General features: G+C 40.3%; 1 protein-coding gene and 1 long non-coding RNA gene across 5 annotated transcripts in view; one reads left to right on the top strand and one right to left on the bottom strand.

Moving 5' to 3' along the window:
• The window catches only part of LOC138772712 (uncharacterized), a 274220-nt gene that overhangs the window by 48231 nt on the left and 202230 nt on the right, over positions 1–23759 (bottom strand). For 3 of the 4 annotated variants that reach the window (XR_011359804.1, XR_011359803.1, XR_011359805.1), the window contains exon 4: positions 21223–21340. The exons of the other annotated variant lie outside the window; for it this stretch is intronic. This is a non-coding gene — a long non-coding RNA (uncharacterized lncRNA). The remainder of the gene's footprint in view (positions 1–21222; positions 21341–23759) is intronic. 4 annotated transcript variants of the gene reach the window in all.
• On the top strand, positions 27–22958 carry LOC138772711 (heparan sulfate glucosamine 3-O-sulfotransferase 3B1-like). The gene is made up of 2 exons (XM_069953309.1): positions 27–589; positions 19710–22958. Exons 1-2 carry the CDS (start codon positions 204–206, stop codon positions 20326–20328), a joined length of 1005 nt encoding a protein of 334 aa, XP_069809410.1. The 5' UTR covers positions 27–203; the 3' UTR covers positions 20329–22958.

Genomic DNA, 23759 nt, shown 5'->3' on the forward strand with positions numbered 1-23759 from the left:
GTCGGCAGGCAGTCAGCAGGCAGTAGTGATCAGCAGCTGCAGGGGAAGGACACACATACATTGTATCTATGGGGATCGTGCGTGGATGAAGCCTGGATGCCGCACTGGGGATGCGTTACCGCAGGATTGTGTGGCTGCTGGATGCGGAGGGCAGGATGAGGAAGGAGTGAGCTCCGTGCCTGGGGCTGCTGAATGATGTCCCTATGGATGCCAGCCCCGTGTCCCACCTGAGAAGAAGGCTCCTGCTGCCCCTGGGCACCATGCTCTTCCTCTGCCTCTACATGTTCTACTCTTGCGCCGGCTCTTGCGCCTCTTTCCCCAGCTCTGGAGCCCCGGCGGCGGCTCAGCCCGGAGTACTGTCCCAGCTCCTGCTCCGACCCGACCCCCGACCAGCGGCCGAGGACACGATCAGCAGCTTCTACAACGGATCCGGCAGCAAGAAGCTACCACAGGCCATCATCATCGGGGTGAAGAAAGGGGGGACCCGGGCCCTGCTGGAGTTCCTGAGGGTGCACCCCGACATCAGGGCTGTGGGGGCTGAACCCCACTTCTTTGATAGGAACTATGACAAGGGACTGGACTGGTACAGGTGAGACCCCAATACCACCTTAAATTATTAGAGCATTGTGCAATAGGATAACCTGTGTGTATATCACTTTAAATGTCTATATCTCCAATCTATCTTATCTATTATCTATATCTTTCTCTCCTTATCAATTTCTATATCTATCTATCTCCTATCTATCTATCTCCTATCTATCTATCTCCTATCTATCTATCTCCTATCTATCTCCTATCTATCTATCTCCTATCTATCTATCTATCTATCTATCTATCTCCTATCTATCTATCTATCTATCTATCTCCTATCTATCTATCTATCTCCTATCTATCTATCTCCTATCTATGTATCTATCTATCTCCTATCTATCTGTCTGTCTGTCTATCTCCTATCTATCTGTCTGTCTGTCTATCTCCTATCTATCTATCTATCTATCTATCTATCTATCTATCTATCTATCTCCTATCTGTCTATCTATCTATCTATCTGTCTATCTATCTATCTATCTCCTATCTATCTATCTATCTCCTATCTATCTATCTATCTATCATCTATCTCCTATCTCCTATCTATCTATCTCCTATCTATCTATCTCCTATCTATCTATCTCCTATCTCTCATATGTATAAAATCTATTTGATCTCTCTCATAGATGACACCATCTATACTAGTAACACAAGCAGTAGATCATCTTACATCCTTAAAACAGTCCAAAAAAAATAAAAAAAAATGTCAGTAACTTCTATCTCCAAGAATCTGTATTCCCCTGTGTAGCCTGGACCCTGTGAGTACCAGGAGGTGATCCCATGTAAGACACTAATCCAGCCCAGTGCAACCCTCTTCTTCCTCCTCTTCTCCTTCCCTAGTCCTCGGGGACTCCCTTCTCCAAAACCAGTTCTTCTCTGGGAAGATAAGGGTGCAGGCAGGGGGTCTGCATTGTACAGATTCATAATGTATAAGGGGCTCAGCCATGTCCCACACAGAGAGGGGTCACTTCCTCGCCACGGCATGCTGCCCAATTATTATTGATTCGGGGGTTTACATACGGTTTAATGGCTGAAGCCGCTCACAAAAAAATGACCAAGTGCCTCCATTATGGTGGAGATGAAACGCATCTGTAACCTCAATCACATGCATTACACACTAGGTGCATGGAGAGAACCTGGGCCGCTTTCATCATCAGCTGGACTTCTTTGGGGGGGGGGGGGGGGTCGCGGTTTAATTCCAGTTGGGAATTCTGGAGAGTCAGAAATTAAGCTACAATAAACTATTGATTTTTTTTTTCTTCCACTTTTATGTGGCCTTGTTCTCTCCATTCATCAGAGAGCAGCCGCCTCCACATACATTATATATGTAGAGTGGGATTTCTATATTGAACCATCCATTAACTGTCAAGCACAAAAGCTTCGCTCAAATTTTTGACACTTTAAAATTCAAAAATGTCGTAATCTTGACTATTCGTACTTTCTTGGAGCGTTGGGCTTTTATTAGAGATTTTGGTTTATGTTTTTATTTGCTGTTTTACTAGTAACTGATTATTTTTTGAGACGTTGGATAGAAACTTGTTTTATTTTGGATGCCGGTGGGGCCGTTTTTGCTGTCGCTTTCTTGGGTTTGCACAGAACGTAGAGTGTGGAATCCTCCATGTGCAGAGCTGTAGTGATCCCTGTTGAGGACTAGAGGGTATTGCATGTCTCCGGAGCTGATGACCCTTTAGAGACGGAGACTTATTTTTTTTAGTTGTTTCACGATATGTACAGTAACATCAGATTTAAAAAAAAAAAAATACTGTTATATTATTTATGTTTATCCCATTTTATACTATACTATAACTTTGACATTTTATATAAATCATACGCCTAAAAATTTTTTCTCCACTTCCAATACTTTGCATAGATTCCTTTGATTTTTCTTTCAACGTTTAGACGTTTGAAGCTTTTGTTTTTCCCACCAACACAAGGACTGGTGTCACCCCCTCCCCTAATAATGAGCCTTCACAATGTGCAAACATCCTAATATTCCCACAACATCCGCTTTTGAACTTCTACTCCTGACAGAGATCAAGTCGATAACTGTATATACGTTGAAGTATCGTCTGGAACATGCAAAGCAGGAGAAGTGGGAGAGCATAAATATTTATTTGTGGCTTTTTTTTTTTTCTTATAATGAATAGTATTGCAGTAAGTCTTTTCTTCCTCCACCGGTTTCTCTTCTTTAATCTGTCTTCAAAAGGAAAAAAAAAAAAAAAAGATACAGACTTGTTACGACACGGATGTGAACATTCATTACCACACACAAAAAAATGCCTTGGGAAGATTCTTTGTCATAATAATGTTTTTGTTCTGCCCTTTGCACTCAAAATCTTTGTACTCATTCATTGAAAAACTTTTGCCCACTCCCTGGATGGGAAAAAAAACTTGAACTTTTGAGATGAATGAGAAATTTTGAGCGAGGTTAAAATTTGAAATTTAGAATTTGATAGAAGAAAACAAACAAATGTAAAATATATATATATATATATATATATAAAAAAAATAAATAGGTAAATTTGCCTCAGTAGCTAGTAGTGGAGTATATGTCCATAAACAAACTATGCCAGTAGCTTGCGTCGAGCGCCTCCCGGGCACACTAAGGGGAAGGTAATGTTGGCAAAACATATAAAGAATACGAAAAGAGTACAACATCGCCAAAAATAATCAATTCTCTGTATGGCGGGATGTAAGGATGTTCACATGTGTCAAGAACAAGAGAGCTTTAAGAATGGATAAAATATTTAAAAAAATGTTTATAAAAGTAAATGTATATTGTATAGTGTCCAAATCCGGTTTTCTTTAGGAAATCCCATACTATGGATAAAGTAATTGGAATTTTTTTTTTTGTTATTTTTGTTGTTTGTAGATTAGATTGGATTAGTATTGTTGATTGATGTACTTGGTTGCTGCAGTACAGAAGGGCCTGTGTATTGTATGGTTTTTACGTATGCTCATAGGTTTTACGTGATGACAAAGTCCAGGACGGGTTTTAGTTTTACAGGATTGTTACTCTTGTGAGTTTTACTATGACTGAGCTCAGCCGAGCACATGGGTATAACTGGCTTGATAAATCATACCAGGAATACAGCACTTTAACTCCTGTGCTGCCAGCGTGACATAAAGGAGCTGAGTAACAAGCTGTGTTCTCCCCAGGCTCAGGTGACGGGACTGACAGCTGCTCATCCTCCTATCAGAGCACAGCAGGGAGATCATTACTGACAGATCCTGTTATAGGTGTTTGTCACACGGATCCATATGGATGGGGGGGGGGGGGAGGATTCACGCTGGACTGAAAGCAGTCACTAATCTGCAGTGGATATAGTAACTTGGAAGTCTCTCCGTCCTGCTCAGCACATAGAGGGACCTATAGATCAGTAACGCAGGCGTCTATAGAGACAAAACCATAGAAAATAATTCAGTTTGATATCAGCGGGACTCAACGGGAGTAAAGGAACCTCAAGCTGCAATGATTGTGTTGCTTTTGGCTGTATATCGGTATCACAGGGCTGGTTATTCCGTATCTACAATTCCAAAAATAAAAATACAGCATTGCGGAAATCGTGTTATTTTCGTGTATAATAATCAGGTGACTTTACAGACAGTGAATTACATTGATTAGAATGATTTTTGTGAATAGAAAGGATCGTCGTGCCCCCTACTGTATAATAGTGTAAGGATATCAAAATCTTATTGAGAAAAGCCACCCAGCCTGCAGAAAATTGTCTGAGGACCATACATTAATGGGCAAATTATTTCCATATTATTGACTAAATTCTGGGATAAAGTTACAGAAAACAAAGCCGTCCGCTCGCGTTGCAAAGAAAACTCAAGAAAACTTTATAGAAGGAAAGTCCGTGCTGTGTTACGCTATTAATAAGTGGTCTTGAGTTACAGTAACCGTACGAATATTGTGTTGTCACCAGTCCTTAAGGGGGTGGGGGGGAGAATAGTCGATATGCAAGGTATAGCTAGCAGGACTGATCAAAAATACTTCAAAAAGAGGAATAAACCCGGTAATGTATCACGAGTCAGTGCGCCTCCAGTCATGTTCACTGTACAATTGTAGGGCTAATAAATACCAAAAAGTCTATTACTACAGATGGATCAAATTTCCGTAAGTCGGAGTCTATTGCGTGAGCAACTTAGTGATAGTACATGTGTTGGTGGTAAGTTAAAGCCAGATGGATAATTTACCCAATATGACTACCAAAAAGTTCACGTAAGGAAAATCTGTTGCGATGGTCGAAAATGTATTGAACAAGCTTGAAAAATGTTCTTGGCGTCCGGTCGTTGGCGGGAGTATCGCAATTCGAGTTTAGCAAACGTCTGACAATATCCTATGTGGGGAAGTCTTAATGTCCAACTGGTTATCCCGTGGGACAGTGGGTCAGATAAAAGTGCACATATGTAGGCTGTTAAGGAAGGAAATGCTGCTCAAAAAATATTGTTGGGGGGGGGGGGATGGGGGAGTTCTTGTGACTTCTTGTAAGTCATGTGATCGGCAAATTGAGAGATAGCTTTTCTGTCTCCCATATGTCTATCGGTAATAACTATTTCTCAAAGAATTTTTTGACTGTTTCAGGTAATGCTGCCTTCATTAAAATATTACTCTCGTAGACAGAGGCTGTGTCAGTACAGTACCATAAAGGTTTAAAGGGGTTATCCAGCGCTACAAAAACATAGCCACTTTCCCCCCTCTCGTCTCCAGATTGGATGGGGTTTCAAACTCAGTTCCATTGAAGTAAACAGAGCTTAATTGCAAACCACACCTGAACTGGAGACAAGAGAGGGGGAAAAGTGGCCATGTTTTTGTAGCGCCGGATAACCCCTTTAAACACTTGCCGCACTCCCGGTATCATAACGATACATGATGCAAGGATGTCCCGTAGCCAATCCTTCGTGCACAGACCATATTTATAGTATTTATGAATGCACCCGTGCATGGACGATATGCTATGGAACAGAGTTTGGAACTCCCGACATAATCATTATAATGCCTGGAGCTTCGTAATTGTTTAAATCTTTGCCCTTCTGTACTGACATAGTGTGCCAGTATAGTAGTGTGAAGACTAAACAGTTTCAAGGCTTCCGGCATCATCATGGATGATAAAGCCGGGAGCTGGGAGCTTTGAACTCTGTTCCGTAGTACATTGTCCGTATTTTCGGACCGTGCACGGAACACATAAAAGCCTCAGATTAGGTCTGTGTAAGCAAATTATGAAATTTGAATTTAGGCAATGCGGCAGTCCACAGAGAACAGCTGTCAGTTGAATGATCATTTGCGCCTTGACTACCCTATCATTGTAAACGTGAATGTTATTTTAAAAGTACCCCCATATTGGTAGACATTAGACATGTAATACATATCTACCCAGCTAATGTCTACCAATATGGGGGTATTGCTGTAAGTGTGGCCAAATATATATTTTTTGGATTTTTTTTATTTTGTCTGACTTATAAAATGGTCGCCCTCTACACTGTGCCTGTAGTTAAAGGGAGTCATTCAGACTTTAAAAGTTGATGGCCCATTAGTATTAGATCGGTGAGGGTCTAACTTTCTACACCCTGGCCGATTAGCTATTTAAAAGGGCTTGTAATATGGTCATTGTGTACACTGGGTTGTTGGCTGGTTCGTACCTGAACACCTTATACTTTTCATAGAGGCTGTGTTAGGTATTGCAGCTTAGTGCTATTCAAATAAAAGGGAAAAAGCTACAATACAAAGCATAGCCACAAGAAAAAGTAAAGTACAAGTACAAAGAGTATAAAACCCAATATACTAAAATCAATTCATTTTTATATGCTTATGCAACAAGTAATAGAAATATCATACTGGATATCTGCGATATATTATAGGTCACTTAACCCTCTGGGTATAGTTACAAATAAAAAAAAAAAAGTCAATAATTTTTTTATATTCAACTTTTTTCATCTTCAATCTCTCTTCCAATCTGGTTTACATTACCCCCATTGTATTAAACTGCAATATACACGAAACCATTGTATGGAGGGTATATGTATATCACACTCTGCCAATTCTATCTGCAATAAACCAAATCATTTGAATTTCAAGTTGCTATTTTCTTAACTACACAAGTTTTTTTTGTTTTTTTTTAAACTTTTTCCCCCTTTTAACATCTGTAATATTTATGTTGGATGGAGATTTTCCTTTGGTGCCAAAAATTCTTGATTCTCACTAAACAAATGACAAAAAGTGAGGTTTACCAAAGTCGAGTCCACTGCTAAATTTTATCTGTATAAATTAATTCCACATTTTAGCTTTTAGGGTTCATTACACTTCTGATTGTTTAATCATGGGATTTATATATTTTTTTTTAAACTATTTTTCTAAAAGTTTTACAAACTTTTTTTTTTAACTGTCCCCAGTAACAAGAAAAATCAACATTGTCTTAAAATAATAATAGAAAATGGGAAATAGTAAATCCACTAGGATTTAATGCTCAATTTTTCATTATGTGTCAACCTGCCAAAATAATTATTTTTACATCCCAGTAGCATAGCTGCTTGAATGTTCACAGAATATGACAGATTGTTCTTCTCGGAATATATCATCCTATGTTTATGACACCTCGGATTGCAGCTAGTAAATATATTAATATTTTAGTTTTTTGTGCCCGATTAAATATATATGAACAAAAAAGAAACCGCTGAAGAACCATTTATAATTTAAAATTTATCCAGAATTTTATTAACACTCCCATATTTTTTATCTTGCAGCATAAACAAATTGTGTATAGTATTAGTATTTATATAAAGCTATACTACTATATAATAGGATGCATGAATTTTATATGATTTTTTTTTAAAGATTTTAAACAAATTTTAAAAAGTATCCACTTATTATTAATACTAATTATTGTCTAACTTTTTGACAAGTTTGACAGTATACAAGTTACAAATTTTGTATATGAGATGATTTCTCCAAATGTTTATCTCCCCTCTAACCTATAAGTTACTTTAACCTCTCCAAGGTCTCCACTTCCACAATCCTCAAATACCATGACGAAAGAAAAGCAGATTTTATATATATATATATGTATTAAGAATCTGTAAACTTTTATAAAACGTCTTTGACTTGTTTTGCTGTATACTTTTTATTTATTTGTTCTTGCTTATTTTATGCCCCTAACCCATTTTGGGGTCCTGGGACATCATCATGATGGGTTTAGGGGGATATAGAGAGGGCTCACAACGCGAATCCTCTCTGTTCAGCGCCGCCCCCCTGGCTCATATCAGCAGCCGTGTACTGCGACTTTCAGCCAGGGTGGGCCGATCGCCTCACTCGCTAATTGTGACCGCGGCACTTAAATGGTCATCACTTGGGGTCATCACTAGTGGAGGGATTTGCCACCTCTCCCCCATCCAGATCACGGAGGGCCAATGCCTGGGCTCAGCGCCGCAATAAGGCTGAACCTGAATCGGCACTTGATTACTATGGGCTTCAGCAGCTCATTGTAATCAAGCACTGAATTTAACAATCAGTGCATTACATATGTGCTACATTGATCTATGAAAGATTATAATAGAAGTCCCCCAGGGGGACTTCAAGTTACTGTAGAAAAAAATTGCCGAAACTATTAAATGATCAAATCCATTATCTCACACGGTATATGGCGTAAGTGCAAAAACCTGCCAAAGTGCAGACTTGATTTTTGTCACATTAAATCCAGAAAAATTGTAATAAAAACTGATCGAAAATTCACATGTATGCAAGCAAGCAAGCAACCGACAGAAAGTACAGACCATGGCTCAAAAAATGACACCTCACACAGCTCCATAGACCAAACAGTAAAAGTGGTATAAGGATTGGAATACAGCAATTTTAAACATATTTAATTGAAAAAAAAATAACATTTTTTAAAAGCAGTCAAATAAAATAAAAGTTGTATAAGTTACCTGTTGTAATCGTATTGTCTTGAGGAACATAGAGGACATGTCAGTTTTACAACAGGAAAGCTTTTTTTTTTCAATTTCACTGCGCAAAATTTTTTTCCCCGTTTCACAGCATATTTTATGCAAAAATTAAGTCTGTGATTGCAAAGTACAATTGGTGTTGCAAAAAAATAAGGGCTCATTTGGGTTTGTAAACAAAACAAAAGTGCAAAAAAAAAAGTGGCTGAGGAGGGAATGAGGTTAATAAAATTTTTTTTTAGATTTTACACATTTAAAAAAGTATGCACTTATTATTACTACTAACTACTAACTTTTTGTCAAGTTTGACAGTATACAAGTTACAAATGATATGTATATGAGATTTCTCCAAATGCTTTTTATCTCCCCCACAACCTACAATCTACAAGTGATTTCAGTGCTTTCTTATAAGATCTCCATGGTCTCCTCTTCAAATTCTAATACCCTGACGGAAGAAAAGCAGATTATATAATGTATTAAGAATCCGCAAACTTTAAAAAAACTTTGTGTGTCTGTGACTTGTCCTGCTGTGTAGATATTTAGTTCTTGCTTATTTTATTTTACCTTTTATATCTCTAATTTACACTCAAATATACAATTTACGTATTCTTTATTTTTTTTACCTATATATTACTTCTTCCAGGGAAATCTTTAACATCACATCATCCTAATAATTTACCAGTTGTGTGATACATTATCCATGACCTCATAGGCAATGACTGTCATGTTTATACTACGACTCCTCAGCTACACGGTGGCTTTAAAAAATATGAAGGATTTTTCCCCCCTTTTAAATACTTAAGACGACAGCTAAATTAAAACAAATGTCAACCTGTCAATCCGCTGCCACTTTAATTACCAGTTACTTGTTTTCCTTTCAAATAATCTAATCTGATAATCTCCCGGGAATAGCACTTTTTAGGACATAACACTAACAGATTCCAGTTTCTTTGAGCAGAGGGAACAATTTGTAGGACATCGATCTTTCCAAACAAAATCATATCCAGTTATATTAGAGCCGAGTTCTAGTGTGTATTTTTCTACACTTTTTATGAACTAAGTAAACTTTCAATAGAAGAGACTAAATAGGTCAACCATTTTTTTCCCCTTGTGGCAGTAAGAGTTTGATATCAAAGATAAGCTTGGTCCATAGAGGAGGTTGAGATTTCCGCACAGATGGCTTATATAATCCATGTTCCATTTGGGGGGGGGGGGTCCATTTTGCCCCATTGAATACTGTATAAAATAAGGGAGCATATTGTCTGGCCAGCTCAGATTTCTGGACACCCCCCCCCCCCCTCATCCCCTCACCTGTTGTGTCGTTGAACTGTCCAGAAAGCCTGGCACATTTGTGAGCGGTGCTCGGAAGGTGGCTTTGATATTTCAACGCTTGTGACCATGATTCCCACTTTGGGATCAGGCGAAGATCACGCCCGTCATAAAAATGTTTCATTCATTCAGTCATCGAACAATGTCACACAGTCCAAGCTGGGGAGGCCGATCATAGCTCAGAAACATTTGCTGTTGGAGTCAGGCTCACTATGAGGTCTACATGACACCCAAGCCTAGGCCTCTACCATTTTATTTTTATATACCATAACATATTTCTTGACATCTTGTTTTTCAGTCTGGCGCTACACCCCCCACTCCACAACTATTGCATTACCACTAGAGATAAGCGCAACTCCAGCATGCTCAAGTCTGATTGTTCGGCATTTGAATACTGGTGGCTAAAGAAGTTGGATGCAGCCTTAAGCCCCTATTACACGGGGCAACCTTTGGGAGCACATTCGCGTACTTCTTGTTCCCCGATCACTGCTGGAGCTAGTAAATGCACCGACAGTGAACGGGTAAGTGCGGGGAAGGGGGGCCATGGGTGTGTGGAGGGGGGCAGTGGGTGTGGGGAGGGCCCATGGGCAACTGCAGGGGGGGGGGGCGGGAGCCCATAGGAGATAGCAGGGGTCTGCTGCCACCGCTCCTATTACAGGAAGCGTCGACAGCAGGTCGCTGGTCTCTACGTCCTTTGTCTTTCAACATGTTGAAAGACAACGATCAGCCGACATCGTTCACGTCAGCTGATCGTTGCCTTTTATTAAACGAATCGATTGTCGACTGTTATGGCCAATAATTGTCCAAATACCGCCGATAAACGCTATGTTTAACAGGGCCTTTAGGGAGTCCTGGGGGAAAAAAAAATCTATCGTTTGGATGGAAATACTGTATACTCTAAATCCCCCTACAAACCAGATCTAGGCTCACTATCATTAGGCTTACACTGCCCAGATGACGGCTAATATATAAATGGACAGCGGCCACTGTTTAGGTTGGCTTCTATACATTGTAATCATAGGAAACCCGAATGTGTTACCCAGCGATACAGGGGAGGTTAATGGAAATGGTGACCTGTAAGTGTCTATATTTTCCTTACAGTGACCATTGTTGGTCCAACGTCACCTCCTGCGCCAAGTGAATGTTAAACAAATTACAGGTCCTATTATTTCAGACCTTCTAATTAAAGGGTTGTGCCTGGTACCCGATGCAGGAGCGGATAACAATCTGTACTGTGATTAGAGGGCAAAGGCTACACCGGAGGACATAATTACACCGACTTTGAAGGATTACTCCAAAAGGTGCATAGTGGCATTATTCTAATGGAGTGCAGATCACTTTGCAGAGCAGTCCAAATAGCTACAGGCTGTTACTGCCGACCGATCTCATCTTTTTAGCCATTCTTGTGAATTTTTCCCCATTGATGCTGTGTAGTCGTAAGATGGGGACCATTATATCGGATATTTCTTACAGATTTGAGGTACGAGTTAGTGAACCATTTCATTGTGAATATTAATATGATTTAGGTCAAATTTCCTCATTTAACTGAATTATAGGTTTGCGTTCAATGAAGTCTGTTTAATAAAATTTCTCAATATTTTCATGATTTGTTACCTTATTTTGATGAAATAACTGGATATGTTTTTAAAGGGAAAAAAAATTGGATAGTTCATTGTTTTTCTGAACCGATGTTCATTCCAATGCTAATAATATACCTTTAAGTGTCTCCCCCTCCTTTCAAACCTGTTTGTAGTTTATAGTCCTGGGAAAAGATCTGTTTTTGAAAACTTTTTCCAAATTCCAGCAGTTCTTTTTTTTTTTCAGGACCGCGTTGAATACATTTGCAGTATGTGCATCCCCCTGTGTCCGTAAAACAGCTGGTCAGCAATGATTTAACGTGTTTACGTAGCCAACTCCGTATCAGATGCAGTTTTGTCATGCATTGGGGGGTTTACAAATTCTCTTTTCACCCAGTCATGACCATAAGATCCAGCAACACTGTATACTCTCCAAATAGAAAAAAAATAAAAACCAAAGACGACTTAAAGGGCTCAGAATGACTAGGACTATTTGCGTGCAGTGACTTGCTGACACATATACACGGAAAATAAAAATAAACAAAATAATTAGTTAAACCGCCCGTAATTCAGGGACGCTCTGCCCCCAACCAAACAAAATCAGAGGGGAGTTCCTTGACAAGTCTGTATTTTGTGTGTCTGACGCTTGTTCACTATAAGAAAGTGGGGAATGCACACACAGCCTCTTATTATATGCCAGACTTGTAATTAGCCAGGAGCGTTACCCATGGAGCCTGGCACCAGCCCCCATACTCTCTATTAAACAGTGCTGTATGAGCATCTTAGGCCGCAGGGTTACTGTTGCCTGTCCTCAAAACATTAATGTTTCTTGTAGTCCACACTTTTTTTTTTTTTTGGGTGGAAAATTAGAAAATTTAAATTTTTTTGACTTTTTTTAAAAGTTTATTCTCATTTGTACTGTTTTCAATTTTCATACACCATCGTTAAAAGGCATGGGCTGTCGAAGTATCAGTCGTTTTCCCACTTTTAATCTCGATGGGCTACTTCCATGGTATTGTCCATCATTTTCCATATTTTTATGACTCCTCATAGCGAAGTATTTATCACTGTTGCAGAATTTCTTGGTTTCGGCCAACTATCTAATGTGTATGCTGGACTCCTGACTCTCTCCTGATAACTGATGTTGGAAGAGAAGGGTCAAGCAACTTCTTTTCAACATGAAAAATATTTTTGTTTGTGGGAATATAAGCCAACTCTAGCGGTATCTAGAAGTGGCTTTCTACCCTATGCTTCAAAATACATGCATACCCCGCTAGATTAAGCATGCAATGCAGATATATGTAAAGATTGGGAAAGATACCCGTTGGCCAAATGACCAAATGATCATTAGATGGCTAATGTAAGGTCAACTTTTTATGGTGCCTATATCTTCAATTATTTTTTTCCCCCTCTATACACATGGTAGCACATTCATGTGTTCCCTATAGGAAGGAGTAAGCCACAGCCATACAGCTCTGGTGCTCTATTATCCCTTTGAGTGATGTCTCAGACAAAAATGATCCAGTCCAATCCATTATATAACATATTTAGATGCTGACCACAGCAACAAACCAGAATTCGGCATTTATATCAGAAAACTGATTGACGACCCCAGATTCTTGTTTATGGCGGGTCCCATTAACGTGTAACGATAGACAAGCGGGAACGATCAGCAATGTCTCGTTCACAATATTTCTGTTTCCGATCGAGGACAGTAATGATTTCACTTTGTGGAGATTTTACAGACATGATGAATGCGCAATCAATTTCTCTGATGGTTTAACATTTTGTATCTAATTGGGGCGGTTATCGCTCTGACCGCTCTTTATGGTTTGCATTAGGTGATGATGGTCCCACGTAGATGGCTCTTACAGCTCTGCCAATATGCTGTCAATGAATGTGGATCCTGCTGCAATTTACAGACCAGCCGGCTTTTCTATATAAAACTAAAAGGATGCATTTGTCAGCATATAATGTCCACAGAACAGGAAAATGTAACAGCAGGGGGGTAACAATTTGGTTTAGGATTATCCAATCCTGATCTGGCTTCTTGGAAGGGCACAATGGCTCTAAGAGACATCACTCAGGGGTAAAAGGAGTGACCGTCTTAGCAAAAAAAAGGGAAAAGAATGGAAGGATGAATGGTTTTCAATGACAGTTGCAGAGGTTAATTGTGTATGGGAGCATGCAGCTTGGAAAACTGCAGGCAAATGGGGGCCTTCTCTGAGTCTGGATAAGTAATGGAGGTGAATAGGGAGGTGGGGAACGGCTGGTTAAACCCTGTGTGAATACAACTAGCAACAGTTGAAAAAACATATCTGTGGGGGACAGGAATCTCCTGCTGCCCTGGAGAATAAAACTTGCTTCATGCCCACAGGATCTAACGTGTCAGCCTTTTATGTCTAGTAAAGCCTCTGCATACGGGAATGGCCGGGCTGTATTGTTCTGGGCTGATCACGTTGCTTCCCCAAAGACTTCAACATTTCTGTAAAAGTAAATGATTGGCCCACATAGATCAGTGCAGAGAAACTAGCAAATCTGTCCATATGTAAAGGTATGTACTTGATTGTATATACCCCCCACCCCTGTATGATCCCAGCTTTCAAGCTGTTATAATTTTGGATTACACCTTATACTTAAGTTGGCAGAACACGCCACCACCGATGGGTTTGAGCTGACAGTATAAGGTGCATTAACGCCTCCCGACTTGCCACCGATTGATCATGTTGGTGGGGGGAAGGGTCGGGCATGCAGGATTTTTGAAGCCCAGCCCTCTTGTTCTTGGAGGCATAAACTGGTGTCAGAGCAACGATCTGCTGCCGTCACTTTGTGTAATAGGAGCTATCTCCTATGGGCCCAACGGAATCGTCTGGGAAGCCCCCCGCACTTAACCGCTTGCTGTTGGCAGTGTAATTTGCGCCAGAAGCTCCAAACCTCCTCAAATATATTCTTTGTGTTCTGAAGTGTAACTCAATGTTTCCAGGCGCCACTACAAAATCTAACAGGGCCCCCACCATGTGCCATTTGTAACACTGGTTGCTTATGTGGGGAGGTCTTTGGGCCCAGTCAAACACCAGTACCTACGTGTGACTACTATACTCTCCTATAGCTACAGCCCTCAGGTCATCTCCTGTCAATTCCTTAGGGTATATTCATACACAGATTTTTTTGTATAATTTTCTGAAGCCGAATCCATTTATACTCTACAGAAACAACCTCATTCAGATGTGAGAATTTTCATTCATGGAAATTTCCACAACAAATCTGCCACCTGTGAATATACCCTTTATACGCAATTTAGCTGGATGCAGTGATCTCCGTAGTAAGTCTTTACTCAGGGTGGGAGCTACCAAAGGAGAGGCAAGCTCCTGTTACCTGATAGGACATACAGAAAGGGACTGTCATCAAAATACCCCTTTAAATCTGCTTAATAGGCTGTGCAGCCATATTTACTGACACATGGCAAAATACTGGCTCAAATAACCAAAGTTAATAGCAGTCAAAATCAATAGGTATAATAAGGTTTTTTGTTTTTTGCAATACCCAATTGCAATTTCATATCTGCCTCTCTAAAAGGGTCAATAAATTGTCGGTATCTGAGAGATGTGACTCACACCTTGCTTTGTTCTCCATTATTGTCTATTGGCTTTGTTATCTCTGAGGAGGGAAGGGCCAACAGTGTTTTTGTCTTCGCTATATCCCCTACTTTTGGTTATCAAGTGTCAGGCACATTATGATTGAGTGGGCTCTCTCGGTGAATTAGTGAGGTAATACAAACACAGCGGGACATCTGGAGTAATTAGCCTGATGGATGATGAGAAGATCTTTAAGGGTTTGTACATATTTCTTTTTCTTTTTCCATTGTTTTCCTTTGTCAGATTTTCTGTTGTGCTAAAACTCCTACCTACACAGTGGTCAAGGGAGTTAAAAAATGAAGCCTATTCCAAGAATGTCGTCTATGTAGCGTTACCTTTTAAGAAAGATCCAGGCTGTTTATTGTTTTTAATTTTTTTTTATTACTATTTTTTATTTGATTGGCTTCTGTTTTATTAGTTAAAATATATTAAGGAATAACATTTAACCATAAAACCATATGATATCCTGGGTAGATTAGAAAGAGCATACCCACTTTCTTGAAAAACAGTGCCACCTCTGTCCTGAGGTTGTATGTTGTATTGCAATTCAGGCTCCATTCACTTCAATGGAACAAAGCTGCAAAACCACATCCAAACTGAGGACAAGGTGGTGTTTCTGGAAGAATGTGACCATGTTTTTCTATGCACGGCCAACCCTTTTAAAATGAGCACAGGCACTTTCTTGCAAAAACAGCACCAAATCTGTCCTTAGGTTGTGTGTGGTATTGAAGCTAAGCCCTATTTACTTCAGTGGAACTGAGCTGAAAAACCTTATCCAAAATGAGGACAAGAGAGGTGCATGGACTGTCCCTGGTCTGGGGCTTAGTGCCCACTTGAATACCCTATTTGCTTTTCCTTTAATTCAACTGTGGCTATCCTCTTGAGCATCAAGCCAATTGTAACTGGAACACGTATGAGTCTGGTAGTGGATTTGATCATTAAAAGTGTTTTTTTTTCCCAGATATCTGTAGGTTGTACTCTTGTACGACTGGCAGCTATCTCTTGCGACCCTTTATACCCTTGCACGCTCAGCCCAAAGCATGCATGCTATTATAGCTAGACCTCCTGTTGGTGGCTGACCCCACCTGAGAAGAAAAAGATTGGGTATGTATGTTGCCTGTGGGGAAAATTTGGAAGGCACCCAGACACATTAGACGGTTGGCCAGTTCCGATGACATTATGTTTATGTCCAACTTCAGATTCATTGTACCAAGAGTGAGGAACACTGCTTATGTCTTAAGGAGCCAGAGGCATTACTAGAAATATCTCCTTCTCGGCCTAGTTCATGTATCTAGATAGGTCTTTAGGTTTAAGACTTCACTTCAATACGCATGAGTAGAACAGGTGAACAGTAATGTTCTTGAACATTTCCATGCTTTGGAAACCTTTACAATCCCATCATATCGCCTCCCCGCAGACGCTACCCGCCGGTGCGCAGTCTTCATCTAAGCTGCAATTTTAGCCTAATTTAAACGCCAGGCAGCGCGGGTTAATGCCAGTGTTTGCAAACAAATTAAATGGAGGCCCAGCAATCTGCCGAGAGTTTACAGTAATTTGAGGCAATTTAGCAATCTGCTCTATGTGGTGCTGACGGCTGTTATCCAAAGGAAGATGCGTAAAAAGGATGTAATTGGACAAAGAAATGGCTTCATTTTTTGCTTCTCAAGGAGATGGCGGATCATTAAGGCTGCTGGGGTTGTCGTCGTTTCCTGCTTTATTATAGCACTAAGAGACTCTGTTTTATTTAATCGCCCTGGTAATGGGATAACAATATATAAAGTGGGATTCAGTGCAATGATAGCAGATAATGGTGTATGGGATATAAATGCACCATGCAGGGGCTGTTACAGGTTTTCTTAGTAATCTTTAATAGAAACACGCATAGCAATTGAAAGGGTTTCAGTGTTCCGTGTATAATTAGCTATTTTTCCCCTAAATATAGCCACCATTTTGACCTTTGACCTAGTCATCCATTATGAATGTCAGACAACTTTTCAAAACAACATACTACTATTAATGTGTAATGGTACGACTGGCGGTAGATATAGGACAGCTGTAAGCTGGAGAACCTATTTGGCGACAATTAGGGTAAATTCATATGGCTCGTAAGGGTATGTTTTCTCGTTGGGAGTTTCATCGCATTAATGCAATAACGCTATGTTCACGCACAGTATTTTTGCTCAGTATTCATCAACCAAAACCAGGAGTGGTTTGAAAACACAGGAAGGCTACGTTCATACACTGTTGAAATTGAGTGGATGGCAGCCATTTAATGGCAAATAACGGCAGTTGTTTTAAAATAACAGTAATTATTTGCCATTAAATGGCGGCCATCCACTAAACAGTGTGGGAACATAGCCTTTCTGTGTTTTTAATCCACTCCTGGTTTTGGTTGCAAAATACTGACCAAAAATACTGTGTGTGAACATAGCCTATAGTTGGTTGGCAATTAAATAATTACTGCAATTAAATAATGCATGTTACTGTATGTGTGAACAGTCCACATTTGGCCATTTACTATTAAATACAGTGTTTTTTGCAAAATTCATCTTTGATTTTAATGCCAAAAAGAGGAAAACCTATTAACGACGCACAACAGAAACTGACCTGTGCGTAAAGGCTGACCTCCACAGTCTATGGATGGGTTTTGTAGAATTAGATACAGTGTCTTCTGCAAATTTCACCAATGTAAATCTGTCCTGTGTGAATAAAGGCCCTTTTATGTGGCCCAACCAGGAGCAGTAGCAAATGACCACTGATCAGTGAGATCGGTGCTCATTTTCAGAGCCTTTCCAAGGCAGAAACAACTGTGCAGCCTACTTACATTAGTTATCAGCTGCTCATGCCTTGTTTAGACAAGGAGACGTGCGGCCAATAACCATAATTTAAATGGCCTCGCAAATAATTAAATAAGCCGACGAATGAACGTTTGATTGTTCGTCAGCTGATCGTTTGTCCTTTTATACAAGCCCTTTTCCTAAAAACATTTATTTGCTTGATAATCAACCCATGTAAAGGGGCCTTTACTTAAAGCTGCCAATTCTATTGGTGTCAAATAGAGAGATCCGAACCCGAACGTTGGGCATTTGATTAGCGGTGGCTGCTGAAGTTGGATAAAGCCCTAAGGCTATGTGGAAAATATGGATATAGTCATTGGCTGTATCCATGTTTTCCAGACAACCTTAGAGCTTTATCCAACTTCAGCAGACCCCGCTAATCAAATGCCGATCGTTCGGGTTCGGATGGACTCGAACCCGAACCCGGTTCGCTCATCTCTAGTGTCAAACTGTTGCGTGTTACATCATAGATGAAAATAAAAGCAGCAGTCAGATATACCTACTGACAGACTACAGAGTGACGGTCTACTAGCAATCATTATATATTTTTTTTCTGCTTTATCTATACAGAGTGTCATCACTAGAGATGATCGAACATTGGGAAATGTTAGGTTTGATCGAACTAGAACCTTCTCGAACCTTGAGCATTTGATTCCCGATGCCTTCCTGTTCCGTGAGGAAGGTGGAGATAGCCAGGGTACCACCTGGAAAACAGGGATACAGCCTAGGTAATAGGCTGTATTCCTGTTTTCCAGGTGGTACTTGGGCAGTCTACACCTTCCCCACGGAACGGGAAGGCATCGGGAATCAAATGCTGAAGGTTAAAGAAGGTTCTAGTTCGATCAAACCTAACACTTCCTGATGTTCGATCATCTCTAATCACAAGAGGTCATACTCAACTCCCTGTGTTTCCTGCAGAGGAAAAAAAAAGTCTAACTGGGCTCCCTGCAGTTCCTGGTGTGACGTCTTCCATTCTCCTGCTTATCACTCGGATTCCTACTTCTGAGACAGACACTTCTTGGCAGTGACAGCCCACTCAGCCAATCACAGACTGAGACAGGACACGGCTGAAGTTAGTGGTTGACTGGAACAAGTCTGTCTCAGAAGTAGGGAGCAGAACGAGAACCAGTCGACTGGAAGACGTCAGACCCAGCAGAATATCAATGCTTTTGGTGACTGGATAACCCCTTTAATACACAATATTACATCACCATTTACTGAAAACAGTGCTGGTTACAGACAGGATCAGGCTATATGGCCTTAAGCTTTATGATTAGTATATCTAGTTGAAGTTTTTCTTTGCATTGTTAATGCTATTGTTCCAGCCCACAAAATGGCTGCTCCCTTGGTATTCCTGCGGCTAGGCTTCTAATGACACAGTGATAATGTGCATCCAGGTTACACAATGTCTCCTTCCCTCTTTTTGATCCCCTTATTTCGGAGAGAAGAAACAGCTACAGGCCATTTCCCCCCACCTTGCAGCGGTTAATTAGCAAAGTGGGTCAATCCATCTTGATGGCACACAAATAAGTCAGCCTGGTGTTAGCTCAAGATGCCTAACAAGATGCCATTTGTCAAAGAGCTGCAGCTTTCAGACGGCATTAACCCTTCAAGCGAGTGCTAAATTATACCAAGGAAATTGCTCTGCAAAATGTAATGACTGCTCATCGCCAATACTAGCAAAGAAATTAAACAGCAGCAAAGTCGATTAGGATAACATTATAAAGGCATGTGTATGGTATGAAACAATAATATATTGTTAGATCCTTTGTTGTAATGCTAATGTTTTCTCTTTTCTCTTCTAGGGAATTGATGCCGAGGACACTAGATGGTCAGATCACCATGGAGAAGACTCCCAGTTACTTTGTGACCAAGGAGGCTCCTGCCCGAATCTCCGCCATGTCAAAGGATGCTAAGCTGATTGTAGTGGTGAGGGACCCAGTCACTAGAGTCATATCGGACTACACCCAAACATTGTCCAAGAGACCGGATATCCCCACGTTTGAGAGTTTAACATTTAAAAACAGGACTACGGGTCTTATCGACATTTCATGGAGTGCCATCCAGATTGGTATCTACGCCAAGCACTTGGAGAACTGGCTCCAGTATTTCCCTATGAGCCAGATCCTCTTTGTGAGTGGGGAGAGGCTGATCACCGATCCCGCAGGAGAACTGGGACGTGTCCAGGATTTCCTGGGACTTAAACGGATCATCACAGACAAACATTTTTATTTCAATAAGACTAAGGGTTTTCCATGCCTGAAGAAGGCCGAAGGCAGCAGTAAACCCCACTGTCTGGGGAAAACCAAGGGCAGGACTCATCCCAACATAGACCCAGAGGTTGTCCAGAGATTGCGAGAGTTCTACAGGCCATTCAATATGAAGTTCTACCAAATGACGGGCCATGACTTTGGTTGGGACTGAACTCAATCAGAGTCCTAGACTTATGTGAAGTAAACACATTTCTTTGTGTGTTTGTATAAATGTACAGAGATCTATTTTATTATAATTTATTTGTAATTCCTAAGCAATTAATTCACTAAGCTGCCTAACCACGCGGTTCCTTGATTGCCCATAGTATTAACATTCCATCACAACATGACCCTCAGAGGGATGGAAAATCGGCGTTGATTTCTTTTGCACAGGTGAACTGCAGGCAAATTCGTGATCTCGAGAAAAGAAAAAAGGGTTTTTCATCTTCATCTTGCATATCCACATGTGGTGCTCCTTATGCAGTCATATATCTATATATATTAAGAAAAAGCACAATAATGTTACCTTGGTGTTTGTTATGTTTACGGGTATTGACGCCGCAGGCTTGCTGGGTTCTTGGTTTTCATTATGCTTCTTGATACTTGGGCATTGATTGTTACTGTACTTAAAACTTGACAGGGTGGTAGAACGCAGAACCAGAGGTTTGGTGATGGAGCGCAAAGTGAATAACCTTTATATCGTAGTGCCATATCCAATCTAATCACTTAGTTATACGTTTATTAGACTCTTGCTGCTGCCAACTAACTGCAGTAACAAAAAAGGGTCTAGCTGGCTGGCACCATTCACACAATTTGTGGCCTATTTCAGATGAGGATACAATTCTATCATCAGTCAGACTCGAGATGTGGAAAGCAATGTGGGTTAACCTTGTACGTTCATAATTCACTGTCTACAAGAACACATCACAGATCCCAAAGCATTCAGCGAGACTCACGTTGCATTGTCAATCATTACTGGTGAATGGGTAATCAGGCCGATGAAAGCCTTTATGTCTTCCATATTTTCTATGCATGATACATTTTATTACTTTTTTTTGTTGCTTACCTTTTAAAACCACAGTTCTTGCTGGATACACGGTAACATGTTAGGATCTATGACAAAATCCATGTAAGATTTGGTAAGATTTGAAGTCTTCTTTGCACTATTACAACATTGGTTTCACCTATAGTAACAGGATATTTGTCATATTGCAGTTTTTCTGATAACCCTTACAAGCTATGATAATACAGTAATATGCCTAAAAACCTCCAATTTAATTATTCCACATCAGAAGTTTTTTTTTTTAAAGACATGAGATCAGTTGTGTCCAGAAAGGCCATTTCCAGTTACTTTCCAAATTGCCGGCCATTGATTGTCCATATTCGTTCATGCAACAATCTTTAAAACAAGTCTCTAAAGTATATAGTCCGAGATAGGGGGGGACGGTATATATCTCAATTTTTATTGGGGACATTGTGCAGCTACTTGATATGGCATGCAGACGTAGTGTCACCATAATTCAATGATGGGGATATACAACTGCTCCTTCTATCTTGGAAGGTATACTTTTGAAACCGTGGTAATACAGGAAGTTGGCTCGGGGTTCTGCGCTTCTAACAACCCCTTCCAATTGGCCATACACTTAAGATTGCTAACTGTTTGGCCTACAGTAATCTCTCCAGGTTCCCAAATAATACATGTGCATACCTATCTTAGTCGAGCTTGCATGTATTCTGTATTTTGCCAGAAACTTCTGGCTTAGCTTAACCCCCAGGGACAAGGATTGGGAAGTTGTTATCCAACACGTTCAATCCTTCTCTCCCCCCTAACATCTGGGAGAATCAGATAGATGGTCCAGCCGAAATCAGTGGGGTTCGGCCAACACATATCTGATGTGTTTGACCATCGTTAGAAACTAGCGTTTCTAGAGCGTTCCAGAAAAGCATGAGAGGCCCAGTTAAGCCATACTGCTGCTTGGCAGTCATATTTCATACGGGCATTCAACCCAAGGATACCCAGAGTTATCCATTAATGCTGCCAAAAGCTGCTTCCCCACCAATACCTTGCACATGACTACGTTGGGGGCAGTCGGCTATTTCTGTGTGATTCTTTTTTTCTTTACATACCAGAAACCCCACCCAAACAAACTAACCAAGAGCAACTTTTTTTTTTTTTTTTTAGTATCTTAAAGTGGTTATTTTTACACTGCTGCTAAAAAAAACCTATAAAAATGGAATGGCTATGCAGAAATCATTAGAAGTATTTAAAAATAAAAAAAAAGGAATACTATGTTATTTTTGCTGTATCGGATGCAGCCATGACACCAGTCCAACATAAGATTATGCGCTTTGTCGTTGCCTTGGTCACCATGGAGCGGAGGTCTAGTCCTCCTTTGGTTTTGTACTTAAAGTACTGCTAACTTGCATAACTTGAGGGCTCCGTGGTTAGAATTCGCACATATGACGTAGTGGTTGAGTTTTATTCAGCCGTATCTATTTTATTTGGTTTAATTCTTTTTTTGTTGTTTTTTTTTCTCTGTAACCTGTTACTTTAGAAATAGCAAATTTATATAAATATATATATAAGTAAATATATATGAAAAAAAGAAATACAAAGGACATTGCAAACTGAAAAAAAGTGTACATTGTAAATCAAGTATTTTGTGGTATGTACAATACAAAAAATTAATTTTACATGGGACAAAAAAAGATGTTTTTAAGAAAAAAAATAATATTGCATTCTGAAAATTCATACTATGCCTTTGTATGAGCAAATAAAACTATATTTTACCAAGATAAATAGAATTGTACCACGTCTTTATTTTATACACATCCTTGCTATAAAAGTGCCACTGTGTCCTACGGGAGTCCAAAGATGGGCTATACAAATGGTGGATGGTCTGAAGCATAAAATATATCGGGAAAAACTCAACAAGAGCTGCTGACAGGGTGCTGTAGTTAGCAGTCCCCTAGTGAGCATGGATTATCCGCAATCTAGGGTCCCCTACTATAAAGAAGAGTCAAAGAGGAGCTTTGGCTTGGGGTTTGTGCTGCACTCTGGCAAACCTCATTACTCCTTCCTCCCTCTTCTTTATCAATAATCTTTGCTGAAAGGCCTCCTTCTTGCTTGCTCCATCTTCACGTTGTACACATATGCCACTGCTGTCAAGGCTGCTTCCTGTCTGCACAGGTGCCATAGCCTGCAGAGCACAAAGCGACAAGACTGTGTGCGCAACCTTGACAGCAGCAGCACGTTTGTAGATGTAGCAGGCAAGAAGGAGGCCGGCAGCAAAGATTATTCATGAGGAAGATGGAGGAAGGAAAAGTGGTGAGGTGTGCCACAGTGCGGCACAAACCCCAAATCACAACTCCTCTTTGACTCTTCTTTACAGTAGGAGAGCCTGGATTGCAGAACTTTCACTCCATAGGGGCAATAACATAGGGTATTATGCTCACTAGGGGTCTGCCAACTACAGCACTCTGTCAGCACCTCGGCTTGGGTCCAAAGACTTGCAGATTCCCTTCAAGGAGCTAAATCTTTATCGTCTGGGGAAAAGAAGAGAAGGCGGAGACATAATCAAAACCTTTACACATGTCAAAGGC

This window comes from Dendropsophus ebraccatus, chromosome 14 (genome assembly GCF_027789765.1).
Source record: "Dendropsophus ebraccatus isolate aDenEbr1 chromosome 14, aDenEbr1.pat, whole genome shotgun sequence".
NCBI lineage: Eukaryota > Metazoa > Chordata > Amphibia > Anura > Hylidae > Dendropsophus > Dendropsophus ebraccatus.

Bases quoted from the DNA above. Each gene is read 5' to 3' on its own strand.
- LOC138772711 (XM_069953309.1), top strand. From the start codon at position 204: ATGGATGCCAGCCCCGTGTCCCACCTGAGAAGAAGGCTCCTGCTGCCC. The intron at 590-19,709 runs GTGAGACCCCAA...TTTCTCTTCTAG, and splicing joins AAGGGACTGGACTGGTACAG to GGAATTGATGCCGAGGACAC.